This window comes from Quercus lobata, chromosome 10 (assembly GCF_001633185.2).
Source record: "Quercus lobata isolate SW786 chromosome 10, ValleyOak3.0 Primary Assembly, whole genome shotgun sequence".
In the NCBI taxonomy this organism is placed as follows: Eukaryota; Viridiplantae; Streptophyta; class Magnoliopsida; order Fagales; family Fagaceae; genus Quercus; species Quercus lobata.
In genome coordinates, this window is record NC_044913.1 from 19806940 (window position 1) to 19831875 (window position 24936).

Here is a 24936-nt window from a genome sequence, read left to right on the forward strand (position 1 = left end):
TCAAGCCTATTGGGAAACCAAGTACATAAACAGATCATAAGTTTTGGACAGAACCAAGGCCTTGCATGGTCCACGGACTCAAGCCTATGGGGAAACCAAGTACATAGAAAGATCATAAGTTTTGGACAGAACCAAGGCCTTGCATGGTCCTCGGACTCAAGCCTATGGGGAAACCAAGTACATAGAAAGATCATAAGTTTTGGACAGAACCAGGCCTTGAGGCCTATGGGCATCTTACAAGGTTTGGACAGAACCAAGGCCTTGCATGGTCCACGGACTCAAGCCTATGGGGAAACCAAGTACATAAAAGAAATCTTACAAGTTTTGGACAGAACCAAGACCTTGCATGGTCCTCGGACTCAAGCCTATGGGGAAACCAAGTACATAAAAGAAATCTTACAAGTTTTGGACAGAACCAAGGCCTTGCATGGTCCTCGGACTCAAGCCTATGGGGAAACCAAGTACATAAAAGAAATCTTATAAGTTTTGGACAGAACCAAGGCCTTGCATGGTCCTCGGACTCAAGCCTATGGGGAAACCAAGTACACAAAATAAAAACTGTTACTAGAGCATTAAAATCCATCCGAAGAGGACTTCTCGTTAACAGTTGGGTCAGTCTTTAATTGCACGGGTTTCCCGGTCTACCCGCAGATCCCCAGTGCCGAAGGGGCTAATACGATACGGCACAGTATGTTGTCCCAAGGGCACGATCCAAGTCCATCGCTGCTCGGCTGCTCTCTCGGATATTCGTCTAGCGTGCATCACGCAGCGCTCAGCAGCTATCTCGGTTAGTTCCATAAATTCAATCTATTAAGGATTACCATTGTTATACTTGATAATATTTGCGAGTTTAAACTAATAAGGGTTTGTATTAAAGTGTTCTTCCGTCCAGAATATTGTTAAAGGCATGTTTAGACTTAATATTCAGACCCAAAGTGGTTGTTGCAAAAAAAAAATAACATATGCATAAAGAAATAAACACATCTTTTATTAAGACAAAGGAACAGTACAGTGTACAATAAAAGCTGAAACCAGCTTACATTAGAGTTAACTGCGTAAGCAAAAGAAAAGCACAAAAGAGTAAAGATGATGCCGAGGAGATATCTCAGAGGAAAGGTTGGCTACTGTTCCAAGATGTCGTCTAAGGAAACTATTCCTCGACGCTTCTACATGCCCATAACTCAGGCAGCCAAAGAACCTGACCTCAGGCTAACACCATTTACAGCAAAGATGCAGGGAGCCGGCAGTTGGGAAGCCCCCGCAGAAGTTTGCCTGCTACAAGGCAGACGGCGCTGATGGCGGAAATTCCTTCTTCGGGCATGCCAAAAATCTGGCATGACCAGAACCTGCTTCGGATTTTGACTAAAAGAAGGAGAAACATCCTTTCCCCTCTCTCGAATTGAGATATTCTCTTGAGTCTACGCCTCCTTGGCCTGTACCTCACTATCTGGAGTCTCAGGAAGACACAACGCTTTTGTGGCGGAGAGAGCTCCTTTGCCCCAATCCTCGCCTCAAACATGATGTACTAAGAGAGGAGACTGAAAAATTCGTGTGAAAGTAAAGCAACCTCCTCTCCTATTTATTTAAAAGAAGAGGTGATGGCATTTAATTCACGCAGCGTCCCAAGGAACGCTACAGACAAAATGTCTCCGGCTCGATCTCCAATGCCGTCTGCAACCCTGAGATTAAAGGAGCCTCGTAAAGGCGCACCTCGAATACTGGGACGCCAAAAAGTACCGCGTGACCAAAGATTACGGAAATGCCTCTAAACCTGTGGGCCTAATAAATTCGCGGCCCAGGCCCGTTCTGCATGGAAGCCCACGGACTATAGCCCACACCAAAGAATAACCATTACCGAGGACAACTTCCTGCTCGGCAACTTATGAGACACCTGAGGAAAGACAGGTGCAAAAAGAAAAAGGGGAGGGAATAAAGTTTTGGACAGAACCAAGGCCTTGTATGGTCCTCGGACTCAAGCCTATGGGGAGACCAAGTACAAATTATTATTATTATTAAAAGTTTTGGACAGAACCAAGGCCTTGTATGGTCCTCGGACTCAAGCCTATGGGGAAACCAAGTACAAAAAATTATTATTATTAAAGTTTTGGACAGAACCAAGGCCTTGTATGGTCCTCGGACTCAAGCCTATGGGGAAACCAAGTACAAAACATTATTATTGTTAAAGTTTTGGACAGAACCAAGGCCTTGCATGGTCCTCGGACCCAAGCCAGGGGGGTAAGTATTACTTTTTATTGGTCTGCCTTATCATGCCAGGCACTTCCATTAAAGTTATGGCAACATCTTTTTATTATTAAGTATTTTGGTCTTAGTCGTCATTGATTTAGATGCTATATGATTGTGCCGAGCGGCGCTTACAAATTTATAAAAAACAAAGAGACAGAACATGCAAAGTGAAATAGAAACAAGTTTTATTAATATGAAAAATTATTACAATATACAAAGAGAGGCTTCAACCAGCCTATACAAAAGAGGGGCTGCCGAAGCAGTACTAACATCCACAGTACAGATAAGCAAACGGTCAAGCGCCTTTTTAAACTTGTCTTCAAGGTCCCTCCGATCTCTACCTCATAGCTGCTCATACTAAGAGAAGAACTCACTTTAAAAAAAAAAAACGAAGAAGAAGGAAATAGTAAGGAAGAAATCAATGAAGAAGATGGAGGAGATGGATGAAGAAGATGGAGGACATGAGTAAGGAAGGAGGAGAAGAAGAGAGAAGAGATAAAAAGAAAGAAAAGGAGCAAAAGAGGGAAAAGAGAAAGCACCAGAACGGAACTGGTGCTGGGAAGACTATAAGAAGAGGGCGGGGGAGGGCACCAGGGAGCAAAAGAGGGAGAAGCAGAAGCACTTAGCCCCTGCCTCAGCCCTGACTCCTAACACGCTGGTGCCATATTAGGTACGCTCGTGAGGAGCCGGGTGGTGCTGGTCTTGGTTGTTCTCGACTCAGTCACGCCGAGAATTCGACATGACGAGCCCCTGCTTCGGATTTTGGCTAAAAGAGAGGCGGAACAGATCTTAAGTCTGCGCCACCCTTGCCCTGACCGAGTCATTTCAAATTTTGTCAGGATATGGTGTTTTGAGGAGGAGTGTGTCTCCTTCATCATTCGTTATGGAGGACGTGTACGGATATGATGTATAACAAACAGGCTAAGCAGACGCTAAAAGAGGCTACGGGTTTCAGATCTCAGAAGGAAGGGGAGGAGTCTGTACGAAAGTGATTGCCTCCTGCTTGCCTTCTTATAGGAAGAACCAAACAGAGGGAATTAAACGCATTCAAAGTTTCCAAAAGAATCTGAAGAAAAAGAGGCGTCCATTCCGCTTCCCCACCTTATCAGATGAGCCGCTGGACATAAATGAGCCTCGTAAAGGGGATTTACTAAAGGCGTGTCTGAGATAGTCAATCGGCAGGAGCAGATCACGAGCAGATTAAACGGACTCCCTTGAAAAACGGCTAACTTCGTGGACAGGCGGAAAGCCGCTCACATAAATGCGGGGTCAAATTAAATGGGCCATATTGAGGGCCCGGGTTTGCCAAAACCCTCCTTTCCAACCCGGAAGTCGGACAGAAAGGTTTTGAGGGGCTATTGTGGGGCCCAACAATTCGTGGACCAGACCCATTTATCCTTAGAGCGTCCGAAGGCCCAATCCGAGGAGAGCTGTGGCCCAAACTCTACAACGCAGAGCACAAAACAATTTTTGGGAAGCAGCCGAGGACAGTTTAGTCCTCGGCAGATCCATAATCCCACCAGAATAAAGGGGCAAAACTGGAATAGGGACGAATTAGTAAGGAAATCCAGAATATCTTGGGGAAGTTATCCATACTACCCTTTTAGATAAGGCCCGACGCCTGACAGAGCCGTACTCTGCAGTTTTATCAAACCATCCCCAACAATTCCGGGATTGGACTGATGGGACAAATGTCAATGTTCGTAAAGATTGACCCTACACGTGGACGAAGGGCAATGAATGCAAGCTAGTATAAAATAAGGAAGTAAGTAGATCTGGAGGAGGCCCTTTTTTCCACCTCCGAAAAAAGAGAGACTACATGGGAAACATCTCAGGAACACCGGACTTCATGGAAGAAAGTCCGTCGTTGGGCAACCGAGAGAAGACCTCAAACAGGTCCTCGGATCAACTCCGAGGAGCTCCATCCCACGGGGTACGACGCCTTAGGGCTTAAATGTTCATACCCAATTCCCTTTTTCTACGTAGATTCCTCTAAAGCCATGACCGGACAACGCCACTTGACCAACGGCTAGCTTTTCAAGCCCACTTTCTACAAATCATATTGTGAGGGATCTTTCGTACGCGAGCCCAACATCCTTATTGGGCCGCCAGAGAATTGTGTCCTTACATTTTCTATTAACAATGTTATTGTTAACATATTTATTGTTTGAATTAAACATTTTTTTAAATGTGACTTTTTTTTTTTAGATAGTTACAATATGCTATTAACTCTGCAGCTTGAACTCATTTTTCCTTAAACCTCCAAGCATTGCGTGCTTAGGGAAGTACCAATTAAGGTACAAGGCCCTTGGTGATGTGATTTAATACAAGAGTTTCAAATCTATGAGCCTATGAGGTTTAATTTCAATCCATCTTTATACTATAAGGTTTAAAATGAAATCTACTTCTCTTTCTTATTTTTGACTTTATAAATTTTATTCACTCAAAAGGGTATTTAGCAAACCATGTAACTGGTAGAGTTTTGATAAAAATTTAAAACTCAATTTGGACGCAGAAAGTGTCAATTCAAAAATAATACTATATATAAGTTGAAAATGATACAAGTTATGAAAGAAAGCTCTAGGTTTTTCTTGTCTAAAATTTTCTATATTATTGCCTCTACTTGACTTTAATGCATAACTTGTTATTTATAATACTAGAAGTGCCTTGAATGATTTGGGTCTTCTGATAGTAGAATATTGTGAAATGTCATTTTGCATAATTGGATGTCCTTTTGTAGGGGTAATTATTTGATACTCCTGGGTACCATAAATGTATACTCTTTCTCTCACATAATTGTAGGTCCCACTAATTAAATTTATAGTAGGATCCACGATTCATGTGAAAGGAAAGAGTACGCATTTATTATACTCCCGGAGTATTCAATAATTTTCCCTTTTGTAGAATATATTATAATGCATTATTGTTTGCATATGTGGAATGATGCACAATTATATATATATTCTTTTTGAAGGATCTGTCTAATATTGAGCAAGTTTTTAGACATACATGTAAAATGTTATAAATTTTTTAATTTTAGATGTAGAAGAATTTCAATATATGATATCCGCTCCGTGATAATTGTTTTTTATCATTAAAATTTCATGTCTCTTGTCTGGTGATAAGTTGATAATTGCTCTTTATCATTACCTCAAGATATCAATTGGTTTTAGGCGTAGGCAAGGTTAGAACTTTATGTCTCTTGTTTGATGATAAAATATTTTACCAATTGAGCTAATTGAAATTTATAAATGTGAATTTTTTTTTTAAGAGAAATGTGCAATTTCCAAAAAAAAGACACTTGATAATTTTTTTTGTTTTTTAGAATCCTTATTACTTATTATGATAATTTAAATAGACATATCATTTTGTCGTCATATATATTTAACTATATAAGTAATTGAAGTATAATAATCATTTTCCAAAGCAAAACTCCAAACGGTCCCTTAAAAGCTAATGGAGAAAGAGAAATTTGCAATTAGAGTAACCAACTAGATGCTGACACGCATACATCCCAACCTGAAACCAATCCATGACTTGCTTTGTCCATCATTCATTCAACTGGGTGCTTTCTGAGACTCTCATTCGAACAAAACTCACTAGCATCCACCACACACTCACAACTATACAGTGAAGGCACCAAAGGAGAGAGAGCATGATGGAGGCTATACCATCTTTTAGCAGCAGGGGAGTCCCTGTAATCAACTCTTCTACTAGGAGAAAGAATGCAAGAACAGAGAATTATGCTACTTCTTCAACCCTTCTCATTAAATCCATGGCAACCCAGAAGCCTTTGCCATCAGCTGCCAAAACTATTGGCTCTAAAAAGGTCAGTGCATCTCATCCTCACTATCTTCTGCTTGAGTAAAAATGTTCCCAGCAGACTTATTTTAAGGGATAAGTTTACCCTTCCATTCAAAATTTACTTGTATCTTCTTGAATTTTTTTTTTTTTTTTTGGTTAAGTAAGAAAAGATATAATGAAAACACTACAATATGCATGAATAGCACAAAGTAGTCAAGAAGTACAAAAAGAGAGAAGAAAAAACAGAAAACTAATTACAAAAAAACAAAGAGCTAATTAATAAAGGGATGGAGTAATAAGATGTGAGTCCCCAGGTCCAAGAACAATCAAACCAATAATCATTGAAAGAAGCAACTGTTCATCAGAATTGTCCATATCCTCAAACTTTCCTTCCATATGTACCACAATAAACATATATGTACCACAATAAACACAACGGTACTAAATTCCAAATGTTTGATGAATGTTTCCCCAACCAATTCCTCTAACCAAACAAGAGATCAAACACCGTTTTTTATAAGACCCAAGAAACCCCAAAAGATCAAAAAATGAAACACCATAATTGTTGAGCTTTCTCACAATGTATCAACAAATGGTCCATGATCTCCCCACAATAGCAACACATGCAGCACCAATGAACGAAATCAAACTCCTCGTCCTTCATATTATCCCCTATGAACGAAATCAAACTCCTCGTCCTTCGTATTATCCCCTATGAGTATCTTATTCCAAACCACAATCCAAACAAAAAAGGAAACTCGCCTAGGGACCTTCACTCCCCAAATTCCTTTCCAAGGAAAAGTGATAGAGAAGGAGCCTCGTAAAGCGAAAGTCAAAGTTTCCTTTCTATTTCAAAGTCCACCTCAATCGATCATCATTTTCATTTAAAGGGACAATATTTGCAAAAAAATGAAGAAAATCCACCATAGGATCCTCCTCCCAATCATTCACATCTCGGATGAACCTCACATCCTAAGTCTTCTTTTCCCCTTCTCTCGGTCTAGTCAAGGATAACGCAACAAAAGCCTCTTTATTAATGGCTAGTCTATATAAAACAGGAAATTTTATTTGAAGAGGTTGATCCCCACCCCACCAATCATGCCAAAATTTCACTTTATCCCTCATCCTAGTCTCAAACCTAGTATGATGACTAAAATCCTCACAATCCATATGAATATCTCCACAAACCACAACCATGAACACCCCTGCCCAACTTAGAAGTCCATCCCCCCCACTCTTTCCCCAACTTCATAGCCATCACCCTCCTCCAAAGTCAATTCTCCTCAACCCCAAAGTGCCATAGCTACTTTCCTAAAAGGGCTATGTTAAAGGTAGTTAGTTTCCGTATCCCCAAACCACCGTTAGGCATAGGAACACAAACTTTATCTCATCCTACCAAATGTTGCTTAGAGTCACCCCCATACCTTCCTAGAGAAAGTTCCTCTGCAATTTTTCAATGTTATTGGGCACGCGAGTAGGAACGGTAAAAAGTGACAAGAAGTAAGTAGGAAGACTTGATAATGTACTCTTAATCAAAGTTATCTACCACCTTTGGACAAATACAACTTCTTCCACCCTGCCAATCTTCTCTCAAATTTCTCCAAAATAGGACTCCACATAGAAGAAGATTTATGAGAGGCCCCAAAGGCATACTAAGATAAGACATGGGTAAACTCTCAAACCTACACCCCAAAAGCCCTGCCAAAGCATGCACATTATCTAACTCCCAATTGGAACCATTTCACTCTTACAGGCATTAACAACCTTCAAGCCAGTGACAGCTTGAAAACGTAGAAGCGACATCTGTATATGAAGGATTTGCTCTACATCTGCATCACAAAACAAGATCGTATCATCTACAAAAAAAAGATGTGAAACACAAACTCCATCCCCCCCTCCTATCATTAGCCTTATAACTGCTAATTAAATCAGTCCCCTCTACTTTCTTCAACATCCTATTAAAGACCTCCATCATGATAAAAAACAACATAGGAGGTAGCGGATCACCTTGCCTCAATCCCTTTGACCTTCCAAAAAAATCAGCTAGGGATCCATTTACCAAAACAGAAAACTAAATTGTGGAAATACAATGCAAATCCACCTACTCCATCAATCACCAAAGCCCATCCTTCTCAACATATCCAAGAGTGCCTCCCAATTTACATGATTATAAGCTTTTCCAACGTCTAACTTGCATATAATCCCCGAAACATGACTCTTTATTCGACTATCCACGCATTCATCTTCTTGAATTTGATTGCAGTGTATATGTTAATAAAGTATATTGTCACCATACTTGGTCAAATTGTTTCCTCTATACAATAAAAATGTTTTTTATCTTGTCAAGCAGAATACTTTGGCTTCAAGGTTTAGACAACACCTTGAAACAATTTCCTTAACCAGTTCCTTGAGTGCATGTTAAACAATTTTATCATACTCTTGTGTGTTCTTTATATGCTTTTATGTGACAATGCAGAATTCAACTGTTTTTCCCCTTGGAGAGAAAGGACCTCGGAGCAGCCCCTTAACAGCTTCACCGCCAATAAAGCTACTAACAAGGGTAGAACAGTTGAAACTGCTAACTAAAGCAGAGAAAGCCGGCCTGCTATCAGCAGCAGAGAAGTTTGGGCTCTCTCTATCGACGATTGAGAAACTGGGACTCCTCTCTAAGGCAGAAGAACTAGGAGTCCTTTCAGCAGCTACAGACCCTGGTACACCTGGGGCTTTGTTGAGTCTGAGCTTAATTCTGCTGCTCTTGGGTCCCTCTTGTGTTTACCTTGTCCCTGAGGAATACCCCTGGGAGGTAGCATTGCAGGCTGTGGTTGTTTTGCTCTCTGTGGTTGGTGGTTCTGCATCTTTTGCTGCATCAAATCTTGTATCCAACTTGCAGAAAGCAAACTGAATATGGGAATTCCAACAATGTTTCCGATGCTTGGTTATCAATTTTTTGTTACATAATATGATTGCTGAGGTATCGCCATATTACTGTTTCAACATTCAATGACATGCCTTTGCATAATTGCATCAAATCACAATATTAGTTTTTTTGTTTTAGATATATAAATAAGTAAACAAATTTCGTTAAAACAGCAAAGGAGCGCCCGAAATAGTATCAACTTAAGCGATTGTCACGCACACACCACCAAACAATTTGATGCAGAAGAGAGGAACATAGACAAAAACGACAAGATAGTAAAAAGTCAACATTCCCCAAACATCAATAAATCCCATTTTATTGTACCCAAAATTCTACATCATCTACGGAGCTTGAAATCAGCTACTGATGTAAAGTATTCCTCCGTGTGAAGGGTTAGATACAGAGAATTACTGTTACAAAACCAACATGCTTTATGACAGGATACATTAATCACACCCAAACACCTTTTTTTTTCATGTCATATAAGCTTTGTGAAAAACTGCAAGTAAGAAAAATTACAATAATCTTCTCATTAACATTTGAGATTTTAAAAATAGCAAACCTGAATATCTAAAGCCTTAAAACCCCCTCATTTGATGGTCAAAAAATCATCTGTCAACCTTTCTTCAATGTTTAACCAGAAGCAGCACCACGGTTCATCCCACCTTGACGCCCACCTCTTCCACTGCCATTCTGAGAGGCCCGCTGTTGACCCTCTCCGTTGCGTCCACCTGAACCCCTGGGTCGCCCTGAAAATTCACCCTGGTTTCTGAATTCATTCCTACCATAACCCCGGCCACCACCAAAGTTCCCACGGCTCTTGAAACTGTCACTCCGGAACCCACCTCTTCCTGAAGAATACCTCCCTCTCCCAGTGTTGCCAACTGTAAGAAGCCACGCAGCATACTCAGTTTTCTTTAAATTATTAAAAATTTGCTCATGTTGTCAAACAAGCTATCTTCAAGCTGTAGAAGAATAAGGTATATTTTGAACTTACCTCGGGTAGTAGTTCTCTTTTCCTCGATAGCAGCCTCACGATCCCCAATCATGATAGTTGAAGCCTGAATTCAATTCAACAAAATTCTACATTGAATATGCATATTGACTAAAAAAACCTAGACAAATAGCATCCCACGGTACAGTATACTACACATAACTAACATCAACCAACAGCTAGATCGCTCTCTTACTCTACCCTAGCCAAATTAAATTTTACATTTTTTGTTTAAAAAAAAAAAAAAAAAAAGACTTATACAGGTGCTTTCTTGATTTTGCATAAATGGGGAGAGAGAGAGAGAGAGAGAGAGAGAGAGGGAGGGAGGAGGTAGTTAGAGGATCATATATGTTTTGCCCAAAACCAATGCCATCAACCCATTCTTGCACCTTGAAGACAAAAGGCTCAAAGCTTAAACCTCACTTGAACTTATCAAAGTTCAAGAATGCAAAAGGCCCTCCAAAAAAGGAAAAGAGTTTATGTAAAAGTTCTTAAGAGTGAATCTTTACCACCAATCTTAAGTTAATTTTGACTTGAGCTACATGATATATTACATACATATTTTATGTTTGTTTCCCATAATCCTATCACAATAGAAAAGGTTCAATCTTAAGTAACAAATACAACAACCAGAAAAGCGCAGTTGAAGCAGTGAAACAGTAAAACACATTTGCAAGGGAAATCAACCATCCAGGTAGTAAAGCTAACTACTACATATATTGCATTCTATTGTTCTTACCCAGGACTCAAATAATGTTTTTTTTAATTGGTAAGTTACACATGCATCCAATGATTTTGAACCCACGGCCTTGCCATCCACCTTGCACTTATAAGGGAGGAGGAGCCATCCCAGCTAGAGCTCAAGGGCTCAAATAACATAGGGTTTAAACTACGTCAAAACATTTACCAACCTGAAAGTTGGCAGAAGTTTCCATGTAACTTATCAATTATATTCAAGATGTAATATTGTTGCAAAGCATTTATATAGGTTGCCTGGACAAGGTGTTATGGATAAAGGACAAAGCATCCATACACTTTAAATTTCATTTCTTCAGGTTTTAGTGCTTATTTCATATTACTATAGTTTCAATAAATCAGCAACTTGAATTCAGTATAGTTGTCTTTAGTCCCTTGATTTCTAAGACTAGCATATAGAAACCCTGATTAGAAATATAAAAATTTGGTGCTGCATCATGTACCAGGTAACTGAAGTAATACCTCTTAACATCAAACAGTCACTAGATAATTTTTTTGAAGCTCATCTTAAAAAAGAATACTGGAACGAAATTTTGCATATGCAACAACAAGCAAGAGGGATAATGTATTTTGGAAACTAGAAAAATAAATAAATAAATAAAGGATGAAATAAGCTCTACAGTTTTAGCTTTCAGTTTACTTAATTAATTAATTTTTTTTTTTTATAAAATAAATTGGGAGACAAGCTGAGCCTATTCAATGCAATTATTTTTCCTTCTTTTTGGTTGGTATTACTTATTGCATGTATAAGGAAGTACCTCAAGAGCACTCTGCATTGAACTGATTGTTTCAAATTCTACAAAGCCAAAAGTGAATCCCTGCTGCAGGACACAAGAAATACATGACTTAAACACTGCTTCAAGAAATGCTCAGCTGTCAAAACACACAAAATACTAACAGAACCAGACCTTATTACTTCTAACTTGGATGCCATTATGCTTGATAAGCCCAAATTTTTTAAACTCCTCCTCAAGTTGCATTTCTGATGCATTGTAAGGTAAATTCCGTATGTATATAGAATGACCTTCAGCTGTAAAGGACACACATGAAAATATTAATAGATTTTGAAACTGGAGATATATAACAACTCTGACACAAAACTCTGACGATATAATAAATAACCTGCCAGATTTACCATGAATTTAATCAATCTCTTATATCAAAATTGGAAAGAAAGGGATTACATATGGCATGGTACAAAAAAGTGTGGCCATGCAGAAATGGATTAGCAATCTATCAATTCATATCAAAATTAGTAGTTACCTTCCTCACGAACATTGCTGCTTTCAGGAGCATTGTCACTATTAGGAGCTGATGCTTCAGGTGCAGGAACAGGTTTTGCAGACCACTGACTGGTGTTTGCGGGTGCCACTCTTACATTTCTGGTGGGAACATGGACTGAATTAGATGTTGTACCCTTCATTACCTTCACCTAGATGAAACTCCAAAAGTCAACAACTTTCAAACAATGGATCAACACCAAAAGGTACAAAATTTCATGGAAAAACTATGAGTATGAACTCACAATTGACGCATAAGACTGTTTTGGAGCATCCTCCTCAGCTGCAGGAGCTGCATCAACACCTGTAGAATCAACCACTATAGGAATTTCATCTGGAATTGAATGACTTGGGGGTTCAATAATCTCATCTTCAACCACTGATCCTTCTTCATTATCTGAAGGATCACAAACTTCAGCAACATCATTAAGATCTTCCTCCTCCAAGGAAGTAGCGGGGTCCAGAGCAGGAGGTTCGGGAGCATGATCAGGTTCTTGAAAAAGAGATACAACCAGTTTCAAAATGTGAGTCTGACATGTATCTCAACATAAGTCACAAGACATAAGGAAAAAGAATCATTCCAACCTGGTTCTGGTGTCAAGGAAGCTGTAGCAATGTTTTCATTTATTCCATTGGCTGAGACAGAATTGGTTTGCAACACTTCATTTTCCTCAACAAACCTAAAGACATCATTTAAGACAAAGTAGCCTTTGTCTTGAGGAGCAAGGAAAAATGTTTGTGTGAATTTCCTTTTCAGATTGTCCTTGCCAGTTAAACATCCGGTTACTAGAACAATCACCCCTTTCTCATGAGATTCCTGAGCATCTGCAGTTTTTATCTCCGCCGTAAATTCTTCATGGTTGAAGGATAGTATCTTCTCATTGATTGCCTGCTCCGAGATGAGAAATGCAACTATTTTTATCAATCTATATTAACTACAATCATAATCTAATGCTGTCAAATTAAATTTAAAAGATTAAATGGGTTATGTATATCAAATGAGTATGAGATTGCCATTCAAGAAAACTGGAAAGGGGAAAAAAACAACTTGAATAAAACAAACTAAGCATATTAATGGGCTGGTTTATGGAGTATAAAGTAATTTACACATCTGACAATGTGTTCAAAGAAAAAAAAAAAGACCACTTATGACTAGAACAAATTTATGCTCAACAATGAACGAGCAATCCAGCATCAAAATCATGAAAATAGCATTTCCAAGGTCAAAGTTCTCTAAAGAAACACTTGAAGATTATCCCATGGCAGTTTAGTCATTGATGAAACCCTAAAGCAAGTTACTTCTTAGCCATTGTTGTAACAAACAAAAAAAGACAATTCATGACAAGAACAAATTTATGCCCAATAACAAACTAGTGTGTATCAAACTAACTAAGTAATCCCATTTAGCATATACATTAACAAAGGACCAACCAATCACACATACTTAATCACATACATACCAAACAACATCACTATTTTATTAAATGATCCCTTTTAATCGAATATCAACAGCCTGCCAGAAATGGGTTTTCTCCTAATGACATAATAAGTACACCAACAACACACATACTTATCTAGCTACATACATACATAAAGGCAATATTACAATGAATAAAACACCAAATAATGTTCACTAATTTTAGTTTTTTGTTTTGAAAAAACCAAAAAAAGACTATTCATGACAAGAACAAATTTATGCCCAATAACAAACTAATGTGTATCAAACTAACTAAGTAACCCCATTTAGCATATACATTAATAAAGTACCACCTAATCACACATACTTAATTACATATACTAAACAATGTCACTATTTTATTTAACTATTCCTTATAATTGAATATCAACAGCCTGCCGGAAATGGGTTTTCTCCTAATGACATGAATAAGTACACCAACAACACACATACTTATTTAGCTACATACATACATAAAGGCAATATTACAATGAATAAAACCCAAATAATGTTCACTAATTTTAGTTTTTTTTTTTTGAAAAAACCAAAAAAAAAAAAGACTATTCATGACAAGAACAAATTTATGCCTAATAACAAACTAATGTGTATCAAACTAACTAAGTAACCCCATTTAGCATATACATTAACAAAGTACCACCTAATCACACATACTTAATTACATATACATACCAAACAATGTCACTATTTTATTTAACTATTCCTTATAATCAAATATCAACAGCCCGCCCGAAATGGGTTTTCTCCTAATGACATGAATAAGTACACCACCAACACACATACATAAAGGCAATACTGCAATGAATAAAACAGCTATGAACCAAATGGGGTTTCTTCAAATGACATACTTGCATGGTAGTGACCGTGGCCATAGTGCCATTAGAATCAGGACGGCTTAGAAAGCTGGAATCTTGATAAAACCTGTGCACCAAACCAGGGGATCTGTACAGTATATGATAATACTGTTCCACAAATGCATTCCCTACAAATTGAGCACTTGGAGCTCCTGAACTCTCTTCTTGCATTGCCATCTTCTACAAAATTCAAACATAAAAACACAAACTTTATTAGTTCAATATAAAATTCAGCCCAAAAAAAATTGCAATAACATATTACAAAGTGGTTTGATTTAGCTATATGATCGGTTTGGGGGGAGATCGGAGACTAAAGAGTCGAAACCCTAAGATCCGATTGGATAGAGGGAAAAGGGTTTTGTTTTGGGGAAACTCCGCCAGCGGCGGCGGAGGAGGGAGGCGTGGGAGCGCGTGGGAATCACGCGCGGTGGAGATTTTTTTCTGGAAAGTGGGAGGTGTGTTTGTGAGCTTGAAAAGTGAGAGAGAGGTTTATTTGACTTTGTTACCGGAATGAGGAGGCGGCGGTGCGGTGGAGACTTTACGGCGAGAGAGAGAGAGAGAGAGAGGAGATCTGACCGGAAGTGGGGGTTGTTGCGGTGTACGTAATGGGATCGCAGAGAATACAGACAAGTCAGCGAATTTTTTGGATAGTTATGGTGCTTTGTAATAAGAGAATGAAGGCTCTTTGCTCATTTAAAACGCTGCGTTTACGGCTGTGGTTTTTTTCTTTTTTCTTTTTTCTTTTTTTTTTTTCTTTGTAGAAGGTGATGTGGGCCAAGACTTAAGAGTCAATAGGCCCAAGCATTTTGTGGCTCGGCAGGTACTGCCGCCAGAGAAAATTGAGTACATGTGTCAACATCAAGACAACTAGATAGAGCTATGTTTTTTGTTTGAGAAAGTTGATAGAGCTATGTTGAACATTACCATCCGGTAATGCAAAAAAACAAAATGCATGCGCAATTTTGCATCACCATAAAATTAGGGATGACAATTTTAATCTACTCGCCTCATTCATACTTGATAGACAGGTTTTACCCGGCCCGCATGACAAATGGGGTGAGGATGAGGGTTAACGTTTTTCCCTGCATCCTCCCCTCTTATATTTTAACAATTAATTTTTTTTTAGGTTTTTTATAAGACATATATTTAAGTTTAGCTTTCTAACTTTAAATTTATGATATTGTTGTATATTGTATTTGTGAGAGAGTGGACCTAAAACCACCCTGAAGACCTTAGCCCGAAGAGGAAATCCACGGAATGGGCTTGGTCCAAGGTCCGATAAGGGATAAAAGGACCTCCCATTGAGAAGAGACCATTTGAGTTCACTGTCGAGGTAATCCGTGAAACCCATCTCTCTCGAGGAAACACGAACTAGCCGAGAAGTGATCTTTCTTTAGCGGAGGACACCCTTTATTCACCTACTTTCCTGAGGAATATGTTGAAGAACACACAGAGTCCAATGTAATAGTTACTTTCGCATTAAAGGCTTTCCTTGCCTAAATGTCAACTATATTGAATGCTGAATGACTGACCTAAATAGTGGAAATACCCCCTAAAGTCTATCTTGATGATCAAGAAATGACAGGAGAAGGTGTTGATGAGATAAGTATCCTACTAAATTCAGTTAAGAGTAAGATAGCTGGAAGAGGGGATGATGGCTATAAAAGAGGGAGGAGAGCAACAGGAGGAGAAATCTAGAAAAAACCGAAGGAAGAACAAGAGAGAGAAATTTAAGAAGAGTCTTCTCTTTGTATTCAACCTTTAGAACCCCTCTTGGTACCTCGAGAACACACTTTTTCATTTATAAGAGCCTTGATTAAGTTGTTTTTACCTTCATCCATATTATTAATCTTTCCATTGTAGATTTTCGTCCCCCATATTTTATAAATTAGGGTATGTTTGGTAGACTGTAAAAGACACTATAATGCAATTGTTATTCTTATGGTTTAACTATTCGGTGGTTTGGTTATATTTTTATTACAAAGAATAGTAATCTATATATATATAAAACCGAAACCTCTGCTGGCACCACAATTTTCCACGTCAGCACAATATTTAAAAAAAAATAAAAAATAAAAATAAAAATATAAACATTATAACACCTCAAAACCCTAGCAACCTTACCCCTCTCTCAAGTTAAGAAATAAAACCCTAGCAACCTTACCCCTCTTTCAAGTTAAGAAATATAAAGCCATAGTTTCTGCAAACTCTCTCTCTCCAAACGTAAATATCAAATTCAACCCCTTTAATTTCTCTTTATATTTTTTAGCCTTTTATAGAGTTATAGTGAGTTATGCTGATTTTGTTTTTTGTGTATGTGTGTATAGATGGTCATAATACTCCGGTATTCCAAGAGAAGTTTGTATTTTCGTTAATTGAAGGCCTTAGAGAGATAAGTGCTGCAGTTTGGAAAAACAATACAAAAGACGATTTCATTGGCAGCGGAAAGTAATTACTTTGTCTCATATTTTTGTTTTTTGAATTGATTTTGTGTGATTTTTAGACCCTTTTGGATCAATTTTGTTAATTGGGTTTTTTTTTTTTTTTTTTTTTTTTTTTTTTTTTTTTTTTGATAGGGTCCAATTGGGGAAGGTTCTCTTATCAAAAAAATAAGTAACTAGATGATGTCCCACGCGATACGCAGATACTTTATAATTTCATTTGACATCATTTTATGTATTTTAAGACCTACATATAATATTTATCTTTGCCCATAATATTGTTAAGTACTATAAATTACTAACCCTTTTAAGTGTATTAGTTAAAATTATTTTCAAATGATTGTACCAATAAAAGTGAATGTATATAAATTTTGTTTAAGTATCCCGTGCATCGCACGGGTTAGCGACTAGTTCTTTATGAATAGCTATTCTTTAAAATGAGGAATAACTATTCATCTTTAAAAGGGATGTAATAGCTATTCCTTAGCAGGTGTATTAATTTCTACAATTAATATATATATTTCTATATAAACAAACTTTCCATATGCATATAACAATTATGAAAATAAAAAATCATAAAAAATAACTAATCTCTATTTCAAATTTAAAAAATATTATTTTTTAGGAAATGTAATTATATGAGTAAGATATTTCCTAAAATATATCTTAAGTTTGATTTCAAATGCTTTTATTCCATTATTTTCAGCGTTCTATTATTATGTTGTCACCAAACAAATGAATAATAATAAGTATTACATTATAGCATTTTATATTTCTTGTAATATATATTCCTATTTCTATGTAATTACCGTTACAGTCTACCAAACATGCCCTTAGTTGTGTTGATCAAAAAGATCTAATCAGTTCTCATTTTTTTAGTGTTTTTAACTCCTACAGTATTATTGAATTTATTCTTTCATGTTTTTAATATTTACGTCGTTTATATTTTGTAATTGTTGTAGTGCTATGTTTGAATTGTTTTTGTATTTCTTATTACTTGAATTGTTGTATTGTTATGCTTTGAGAAGATATTGAAAAATTAGAACTTTTTTTTTTTTATTGTTTCATGAGTTTTAATTTAATGCATTCAAATAAACTTATAATAAATTATATACAAAAAAATTTTGAGTGTGGTGGGGGTACCCATGGCACCCATGGGTATCAGCTAGAACAAGGCGGGGGAAAAAAATCGTCCTAAATTATTCGAGGAATAGGAATCCTGCCCCATACCCACCTAGGGATGACAATGGGGTGGGGCGGGGCCAAAGGATGGGGTCTTCGTTCCCGCCCCGCATGGTTTTGTCTTTCCCCATCCCCGCCCCGCCCCGCATAACGGGGAATACTTTCTCACCCCATCCCCGCCCCTTGGGGTCCCGCGAAGCCCCGTCCCACCCCGTAAAACTCTATTTTTTGTTAATTTGCCCTACAACTAGTACAATTTTTTTAATGAAACTTATTTCATTAATAAAAATATACTTGAAATTACAAATTTATCCCATCAAATCAAATCAATTTTTAGAAAAAAATTGAATAATATATCCAAGTGTTTAACAAGACAATCATAAAAATAAAATAAAAATCTCATAGTATAACACATAACAAAATAAAGACAGAGAACCACATTGGATAGAATAAAATATGCTAACATTAATATGTTTGTTTAAATAGTAAGGTTTTAGGGTATGAAAAATTTACAATTATAATCCTTAGTAATGCGGGGAGGGGTGGGGCGGGTCTAAAAAGTCTAAACCCATCTCCGCCCCGCCCCGTGGTGCAGGGCTAAAATCTTGCCCCATTCCCGCCCCACTGCCTTTGCGGGGCGGGGAAAACCCGCGCGGGGCGAAGCGGGAATGGGCGGGTTAAGCGGGGCGGGGAAAAATTGTCATCCCTATACCCATCCCGTTGTCATTTCTACATAAAACTACTTCATTTATTTTATATTGAAAAATTTTAGACCACAATCAATTTCACACCGATTTTCACAATTATTCGATGTGGCAAATGAATGGTAGAACAAATATTGTAGGTTCATGTAAAAGTGATAAGCAATTAGTCTAGTTTGCCACATAAGATAGTTATGAAAATAGGTGTAGAATTGGTTGTAGTCTTGAAATAACTCTATTATATTACTAACAATACACCTAATATCTTATAATCTATTTATCAATACCCCATATTAAAATAATCTAAAAAGAGAAAAGAGAAAAAGATTAGTTTAAGTAGATGAGAGAGAAAGAAATTGATAAATAAAAAATAAAATAAAATAAATGAGGTAAAGTAGACATGTAAATATAATATACATGTCCACTATAGTACGTTGTTACTAGAAATGCAAAATAATGAAAATACATTACTGCACGTGGGTGGTTTTTATTTATTTATGTGATTCTTGTGTTTGGACATCTATTTTACATTTTTTTTTTTTTTTTGTTGCTTTTGAAGCAAAATATGGGAATGTTTTTAGAGAATAACTAATATGCTACATTCATTTGGTGACATTTGGTTTAATGGAAGACTGAGAGGACAAAAAATACATAAAGGAAGAGTTTTTGTTTTTTTGTTTTGTTTGTTTGTTTGGTATGGTGAAGATGATGGAGGACAAAAAAGGGGGTGGTTGGAGTTTTACTTCCACACCCACAAAAATCCATCCTCACCAATTGGAGAAATTATAGAGTCCTCTGATTGACCACGTCACTTGTCCACCATTCCATTAAAAAACTTTCACTTGTTTAAAATTGCTAAGTCAGTAATTAATTTCTGTTTAAAAAATTTTTCTAACTAACAATTTTAAACAAGTGGAAGTTTTTTAGTGGAATGGTAGACCACGTCACTTGTCCACCACGTAGATCTTATAATTTCTCCACCAATTGGGGGGAGAAAATGTTTGTTACATGAAATTTATTATTTTACTAATTGTAATCGCTATCTTTTCTATATTTTCTTTACGTGATAAGAGCATAATAGTAAATTTATTTAAATCACATTTTTTTATAATTTTCACTCCACCTTCCTCTCTACCAAATATACATGAGAGAAAATTGAAATATTTTCTATCATTATTATACTTTTTGCTTATATTTTTTATCATCTCACTTTCCTCCAAACCAAACAAATAAGGGTTAGTATTTTTGTGAATTTTCGAGAAAGAATCCTATCCATTTAAATCCTTTTAATTTAGATGTAAGACATGATATTTAAATAATTTAATGGTCCTTAAAAAACCCATTTAAGCCTAATAAAATAAATGACAGGAGCCAATTAGAGGATTTACATGAGGAGGATCTATTTTCATTTGGTGATCTTTGTTAATACCGTATTTTGTCTAGCTCTAAATTTTGATAGAAGTTTTAGCCCTGAATTAAAGGATTTCATGGTTTTAATGGTTAAACCCCATTCTTAGTTGATTTTTATCAATTTTTATGTTGTTGACTAAATTTGATTGAGCTTAAATTTAAATCTAACCATGTGATTAGATTAATTTTGATGTTATATTAAAACCATAAAATTCTGTGTAATTTGATTGGTCATGGGCAAAAATCAGACTTGGTTTGAATGAGATATTATTGATTGAATGAAATTGCCTATGTTGTATTTTAATTATGGAAAAAGTAAATAATTTCCTATGAAACGCATGCTAAGATTTTTAGTGTAATTTCCATGAAAAATTGGTGCTAAATATACTGTTTGGGTCTCTTTATTTGTGCATGCCATTAAGTCTTGAGCATCAAATTGATTAAGGAATTTAACTAATTTTTATAAATTATGTGTCCTGTTTTTATCTAGGTCCATTTACTTTGTCATATTTGGTCCATTTATTTTTATCAGATTATACATGCGATTTATGTGAAGATGAAGTCAATTTCTTTTAATTAATGGACATGTCAAATTTTGTTGTGAATTATTAACTGTTGATTTAAAATCCATACAACTCTTTAAGTGCACCTTTGTTTAGGTTCTAATCATTTGCATGGATGAATTAAGGGTTGTGTCATTCATTCTTATCCAATCTCATCCTTATCTATTTCTCCTATTTACAAGGACAAAACAATCATCAGCAACTCCATCTAGAAGTCCCTAAAAAAAAATCCCATAAACATTCCCCCTTTCCCATGGTTAGAAAAGAGCCATTCCCTTTTCGGTTTTCATCTTCCAGCATCTCCAATTTCTACCTAAAAAACCCCAACAGCCAACATCCCAAAACCCCAAAAAAAAGTCTCCAAAACAATACAAAAATCTCTCCTACATAACCTAAAAAACCCTTTGAAAAATCCTTCATTTTTCCATATCACCAACATTACACCAACCCATCCAAAACCGAGAAAAATAGCCCCAAAAAACACCATAAAAATCCCCCATTTCTTCCTTTTACAACAAGAAGAAGCTCAAAACAATGACTAACCCAAAACCATTACAACAAACACAAAAAGTTTCCATTTTCTTTCACAGACTCAAAGGCACCAAAAAAAAATTCAACATTTTTCATAAACCTGAACCCCTAAACAACAACAAAACACCAACACACAACCAACTCTAAGAAGATCTCAATCACCCCAAAGATAAAACTAGAAACCCAGGAAAGCACCTTCCTTTCACAAAACCAAAAAAACTCCAACCTTTTTCACATACCCGAAACAAACAACAACAACATACATTCAACAACAAAAAAAAGGAAGAAAGAAGATAGAGCAGAGCCAAAACATTCCAACAAGATTCTTTCACTCTAATAATTGGCGAGTCCTAAGTCTATTTGCCTTTCTGTGCTCTGTTGATAGTTGAAAAATGAATAAGCTTTAGATTATGCATTGAGCTAAAAATGGAAAGAAAGATGAGAGAGTGAGAACAAAGTGAAAAAATGTTGTTAGGATGTTTTGGCTCTGCTCTATCTTCTTTCTTTCTTATTTTTGTTGTTGAATGTATGCTGCTGTTGTTTGTTAATTGTTGTTATTGTTTGTTTTGGGTATATAAAAAAGGTTGGAGTTTTTGTGTTTTTTGGTTTTGTGACAGAAAGGAGGGTGTTTTCTTGGGTTTTTGGTTTTACTTTGGAGTTGATTGAGGTTTAGGATTATGAAATATGTTGGACTTTTTTTTTTTTTTTTTTTTTTGAGGTTTTGAGTTTGGTGAAAGAAAAGGGGAAACTTTTTGTGTTTGTTATAGTAGTTTTTGGTTGGTCATTGTTTTGAGTTGCTTCTTGTTGTAAAAGGAAGAAATAAGGGATTTTATGAAGAGGGGGGGGGGGTGGTGTTGGTTTAGGGCCACTTTTATGTGTTTTGGATGGCTTGGTGTAATGTTGGTGGTATGGAACAAGGAGTGATTTTTCAAAGGGTTTTCTAGGTTATTTAAGAAGAGGTTTATGTATTGTTTTGGAGACTTTTGCTTGGGATTTTGGGATGTTGGATGTTGGCTGTTGGGGTTTTTCAGGTAGAATTTGGGATGTTGGAAGATGAAAATTGAAAAAGGTAGGTTCACTTCAAGATGTGGGAAATGAGGGAATGTTTATGGGATTTTTTTTGGCTCCCAAATGTGGCGACTGGTGATTGTTTTGTTCTTGTGAATAGGATAAATGGACATATTTATATGAGGCTCTCCTGGGATTTAAGACTGAATAAGGATGAGATTGGATAGGAATGAATGACATAACCCTTAATTCATCAATGCAAAGAATTAGAACTAAACTACACTGCACTTAAAAGAGCTGTATGGACTTTAAATCATTCGTTAATAATTCACTAACAAAATTTGACATGCCCATTAACTAAAAGAAATTGAGTTCATCTTATCATAAATCACATGAAAACGGGACACAAAATTTATGAAAATCAGTTAAATTTCTTAATGAATTTGATGCACAAAACTTAATGGCATGCTCAAATAAAGAGACCCCAAAAGGTATATTTAGTACCAATTTTTCATGGAAATTACACTAAAATCTTAGCAATTATTTACTTTTTTCACAATTAAAATGCAACATGGGTCATTCGGTGATATCTCATTCAAACCAAGTCTGATTTTTGCCCATGTTCAATCAAATTACACAGAATTACATGGTTTTAAATATAACATCAAAATTAATCAAATCACATGGTTAGATTTCAATTTAAACTTAATCAAATTTAGTCAACCACATAACAATTGATAAAAATCAACAAAAAATATAGTTTAACAATAAAAACCATGAAATCCTTTAACTCAGGGCTAAAACTTCTATCAAAATTTAGAAATGGACAAAATACGATATCAACAATATTCATGGTTTGTTATCCAAAAAAAAAAAAAAAAAAATCACAGTTTCATAAGTATAGGTTTACTGATTTAGTGCCTTGTCAATCCATGGGAGTTCACTAGTCCACAATCCTAACCAAAAATTTAGACCCTCTATTCTCCCCGCCACCCGGTACCATGTGGAAAGCCCTGCCTCCACCAAGGTCAAGCCATGAGTCCCCAGTACAAACCTAGAGACTGTCTTCGACATCAAGTACTACACTTGCGAATTTGCACTAAACTTCAAATGCACTACCCAACCACATACCACAAGGTATAAACAACATGAACATACCTTCACTCTCAGTTATAGAGTTGAAGATGAATCTAGTGAATATTATTGTAATATTTGTGAAGAAGAACGAGACTCAAAGTATTGGTTTTACTACTGTGAGGATTGCAACTATCTTGCTCATCCAAATTGTATTATTGGGAAATACCCAAATTACAAGTTTGGAGGTGCTTACACATTTGATTGTCACTCACACCCTCTTACTTTCATTGAGGAAACTAAAGAACGCCCTTAATGTAACAAATGTAATGGTTCTTGTGAAGAGTTGATCTATCAATGTGCTCAGTATAATTTCTACATCCACAATGGTTGTTTATAAAAAAGGAAAAATATAATGTTAATTTTTATTTTATACTAGATGTAGTCCACATAAGTTTTGGTGCATGGAATTCATCAAATGACAATGCAGTAATTCTTTTCAATGCTCTTTCTTGGCATCATGGTTCAAATACAATATAAATACATTGTACCAACTCATGCTTGTTTGTGTGTGGTTGTACCCTGCCTTGTCCACTTCTGTTAGAAACAATAAGCTTGTTGATAATAGGAATTTTCAGTTTTCAATGTTTTATGGTAGTACATTGTTTAGCAATGGAAGTTGGATTTCAGTGTGGAACATAAAGGTCAGGGGTAATGAAAAAATAGTGGAACTAAAAGGCAAAATTCTGGTATCTCTTATCAGCTGTGTATGACTACTTTTCCCTCTATTTTCTATTTCTATGCAATTCCGATTGCATTCATTTTTCTTGAGCTCACATTGATTGTTTGTCTTCTTCTTCTGCACTAGGTGAGCATCCGTTATTTTGAAGAGGGAAATGAGCAATTAGAGTCAAAACATGAATGCAAAGATTCAATAGCATTTTAGGTTATTATAGATTTACATCTTTTATGTCATTAGTTTTAGTCATTGATATTATTACTATTACTGTTATTTGATTTTTGCCCCATGTCCAATCAAATTACATGGAATTTCTTGATTTTAAATATAACATCAAAATTAATCAAATCACGTGGTTAGATTTCAATTTAAGCTTAATCAAATTTAGATCAAATTTAGTCAACCACATAACAATTGATAAAAAAAAAAAAAGAAAAAAGAAAAGAAAAAGAGTATAACAATAAAAACCATGAAATCCTTTAATTTAGGGCTAAAAATTCTATAAAAATTTAGAAGCGGACAAAATACGATATCAACAATATTCATGGTTTGCTATATATATATATATATATATATAAACAATATTCACAGTTTCATAAAGATAGGTTTACTGGTTTAGTGCCTTGTCAATCCAAATTCTAAACTTTGGCAAAAGCCAATCCAACCTATCTAAACACAACTCAATATAAGAAAACACTCATCCCACTAATAAATAGATACTAATTTTTTTTTTTTTTTTAGAGAGAATTTCAACCTATGGCATTCGCTCCTGATAATAGCTCTTTATTATCAGACCAAGACACCAATCAATTTTTGGTGTAGGCGGAGATTGAACCTCAAATCTCTTATACAATTATCAAAGACTTTACCAGTTGAGCTAACTGAAACCCACTAGATACTAATCTATTCACAGTAGCAATGCACATGTTTAGAATTTTTATATTTTTAAGTTTTAGGTATACAC

General features: G+C 36.1%; 2 protein-coding genes across 5 annotated transcripts; one reads left to right on the forward strand and one right to left on the reverse strand.

Annotated features, from left to right (window-relative positions):
• The first annotated feature begins 5818 nt into the window (after positions 1–5818).
• Positions 5819–9089, forward strand: LOC115962892. Its single transcript, XM_031081774.1, has 2 exons — positions 5819–6073; positions 8525–9089. Exons 1-2 carry the CDS (start codon positions 5900–5902, stop codon positions 8948–8950), a joined length of 600 nt encoding a protein of 199 aa, XP_030937634.1. The 5' UTR covers positions 5819–5899; the 3' UTR covers positions 8951–9089.
• Positions 9090–9241: 152 nt separating this feature from the next.
• LOC115962891 (nuclear transport factor 2) lies at positions 9242–15003 on the reverse strand. Of its 4 annotated transcripts, none has more exons than XM_031081771.1 (9): positions 14830–15003; positions 14318–14500; positions 12581–12884; positions 12241–12488; positions 11979–12147; positions 11624–11745; positions 11474–11536; positions 9963–10026; positions 9242–9849 (listed from the first exon to the last, which is right to left on the reverse strand). In XM_031081771.1, exons 2-9 carry the CDS (start codon positions 14498–14500, stop codon positions 9599–9601), a joined length of 1404 nt encoding a protein of 467 aa, XP_030937631.1. In that variant the 5' UTR covers positions 14830–15003; the 3' UTR covers positions 9242–9598. The 4 variants fall into 4 exon arrangements, with proteins under 4 accessions (XP_030937631.1, XP_030937633.1, XP_030937630.1 ...); XM_031081773.1 differs by having other exon boundaries at positions 11474–11533; positions 14318–14503; XM_031081770.1 differs by having other exon boundaries at positions 14318–14503.
• Positions 15004–24936: the final 9933 nt, after the last annotated feature.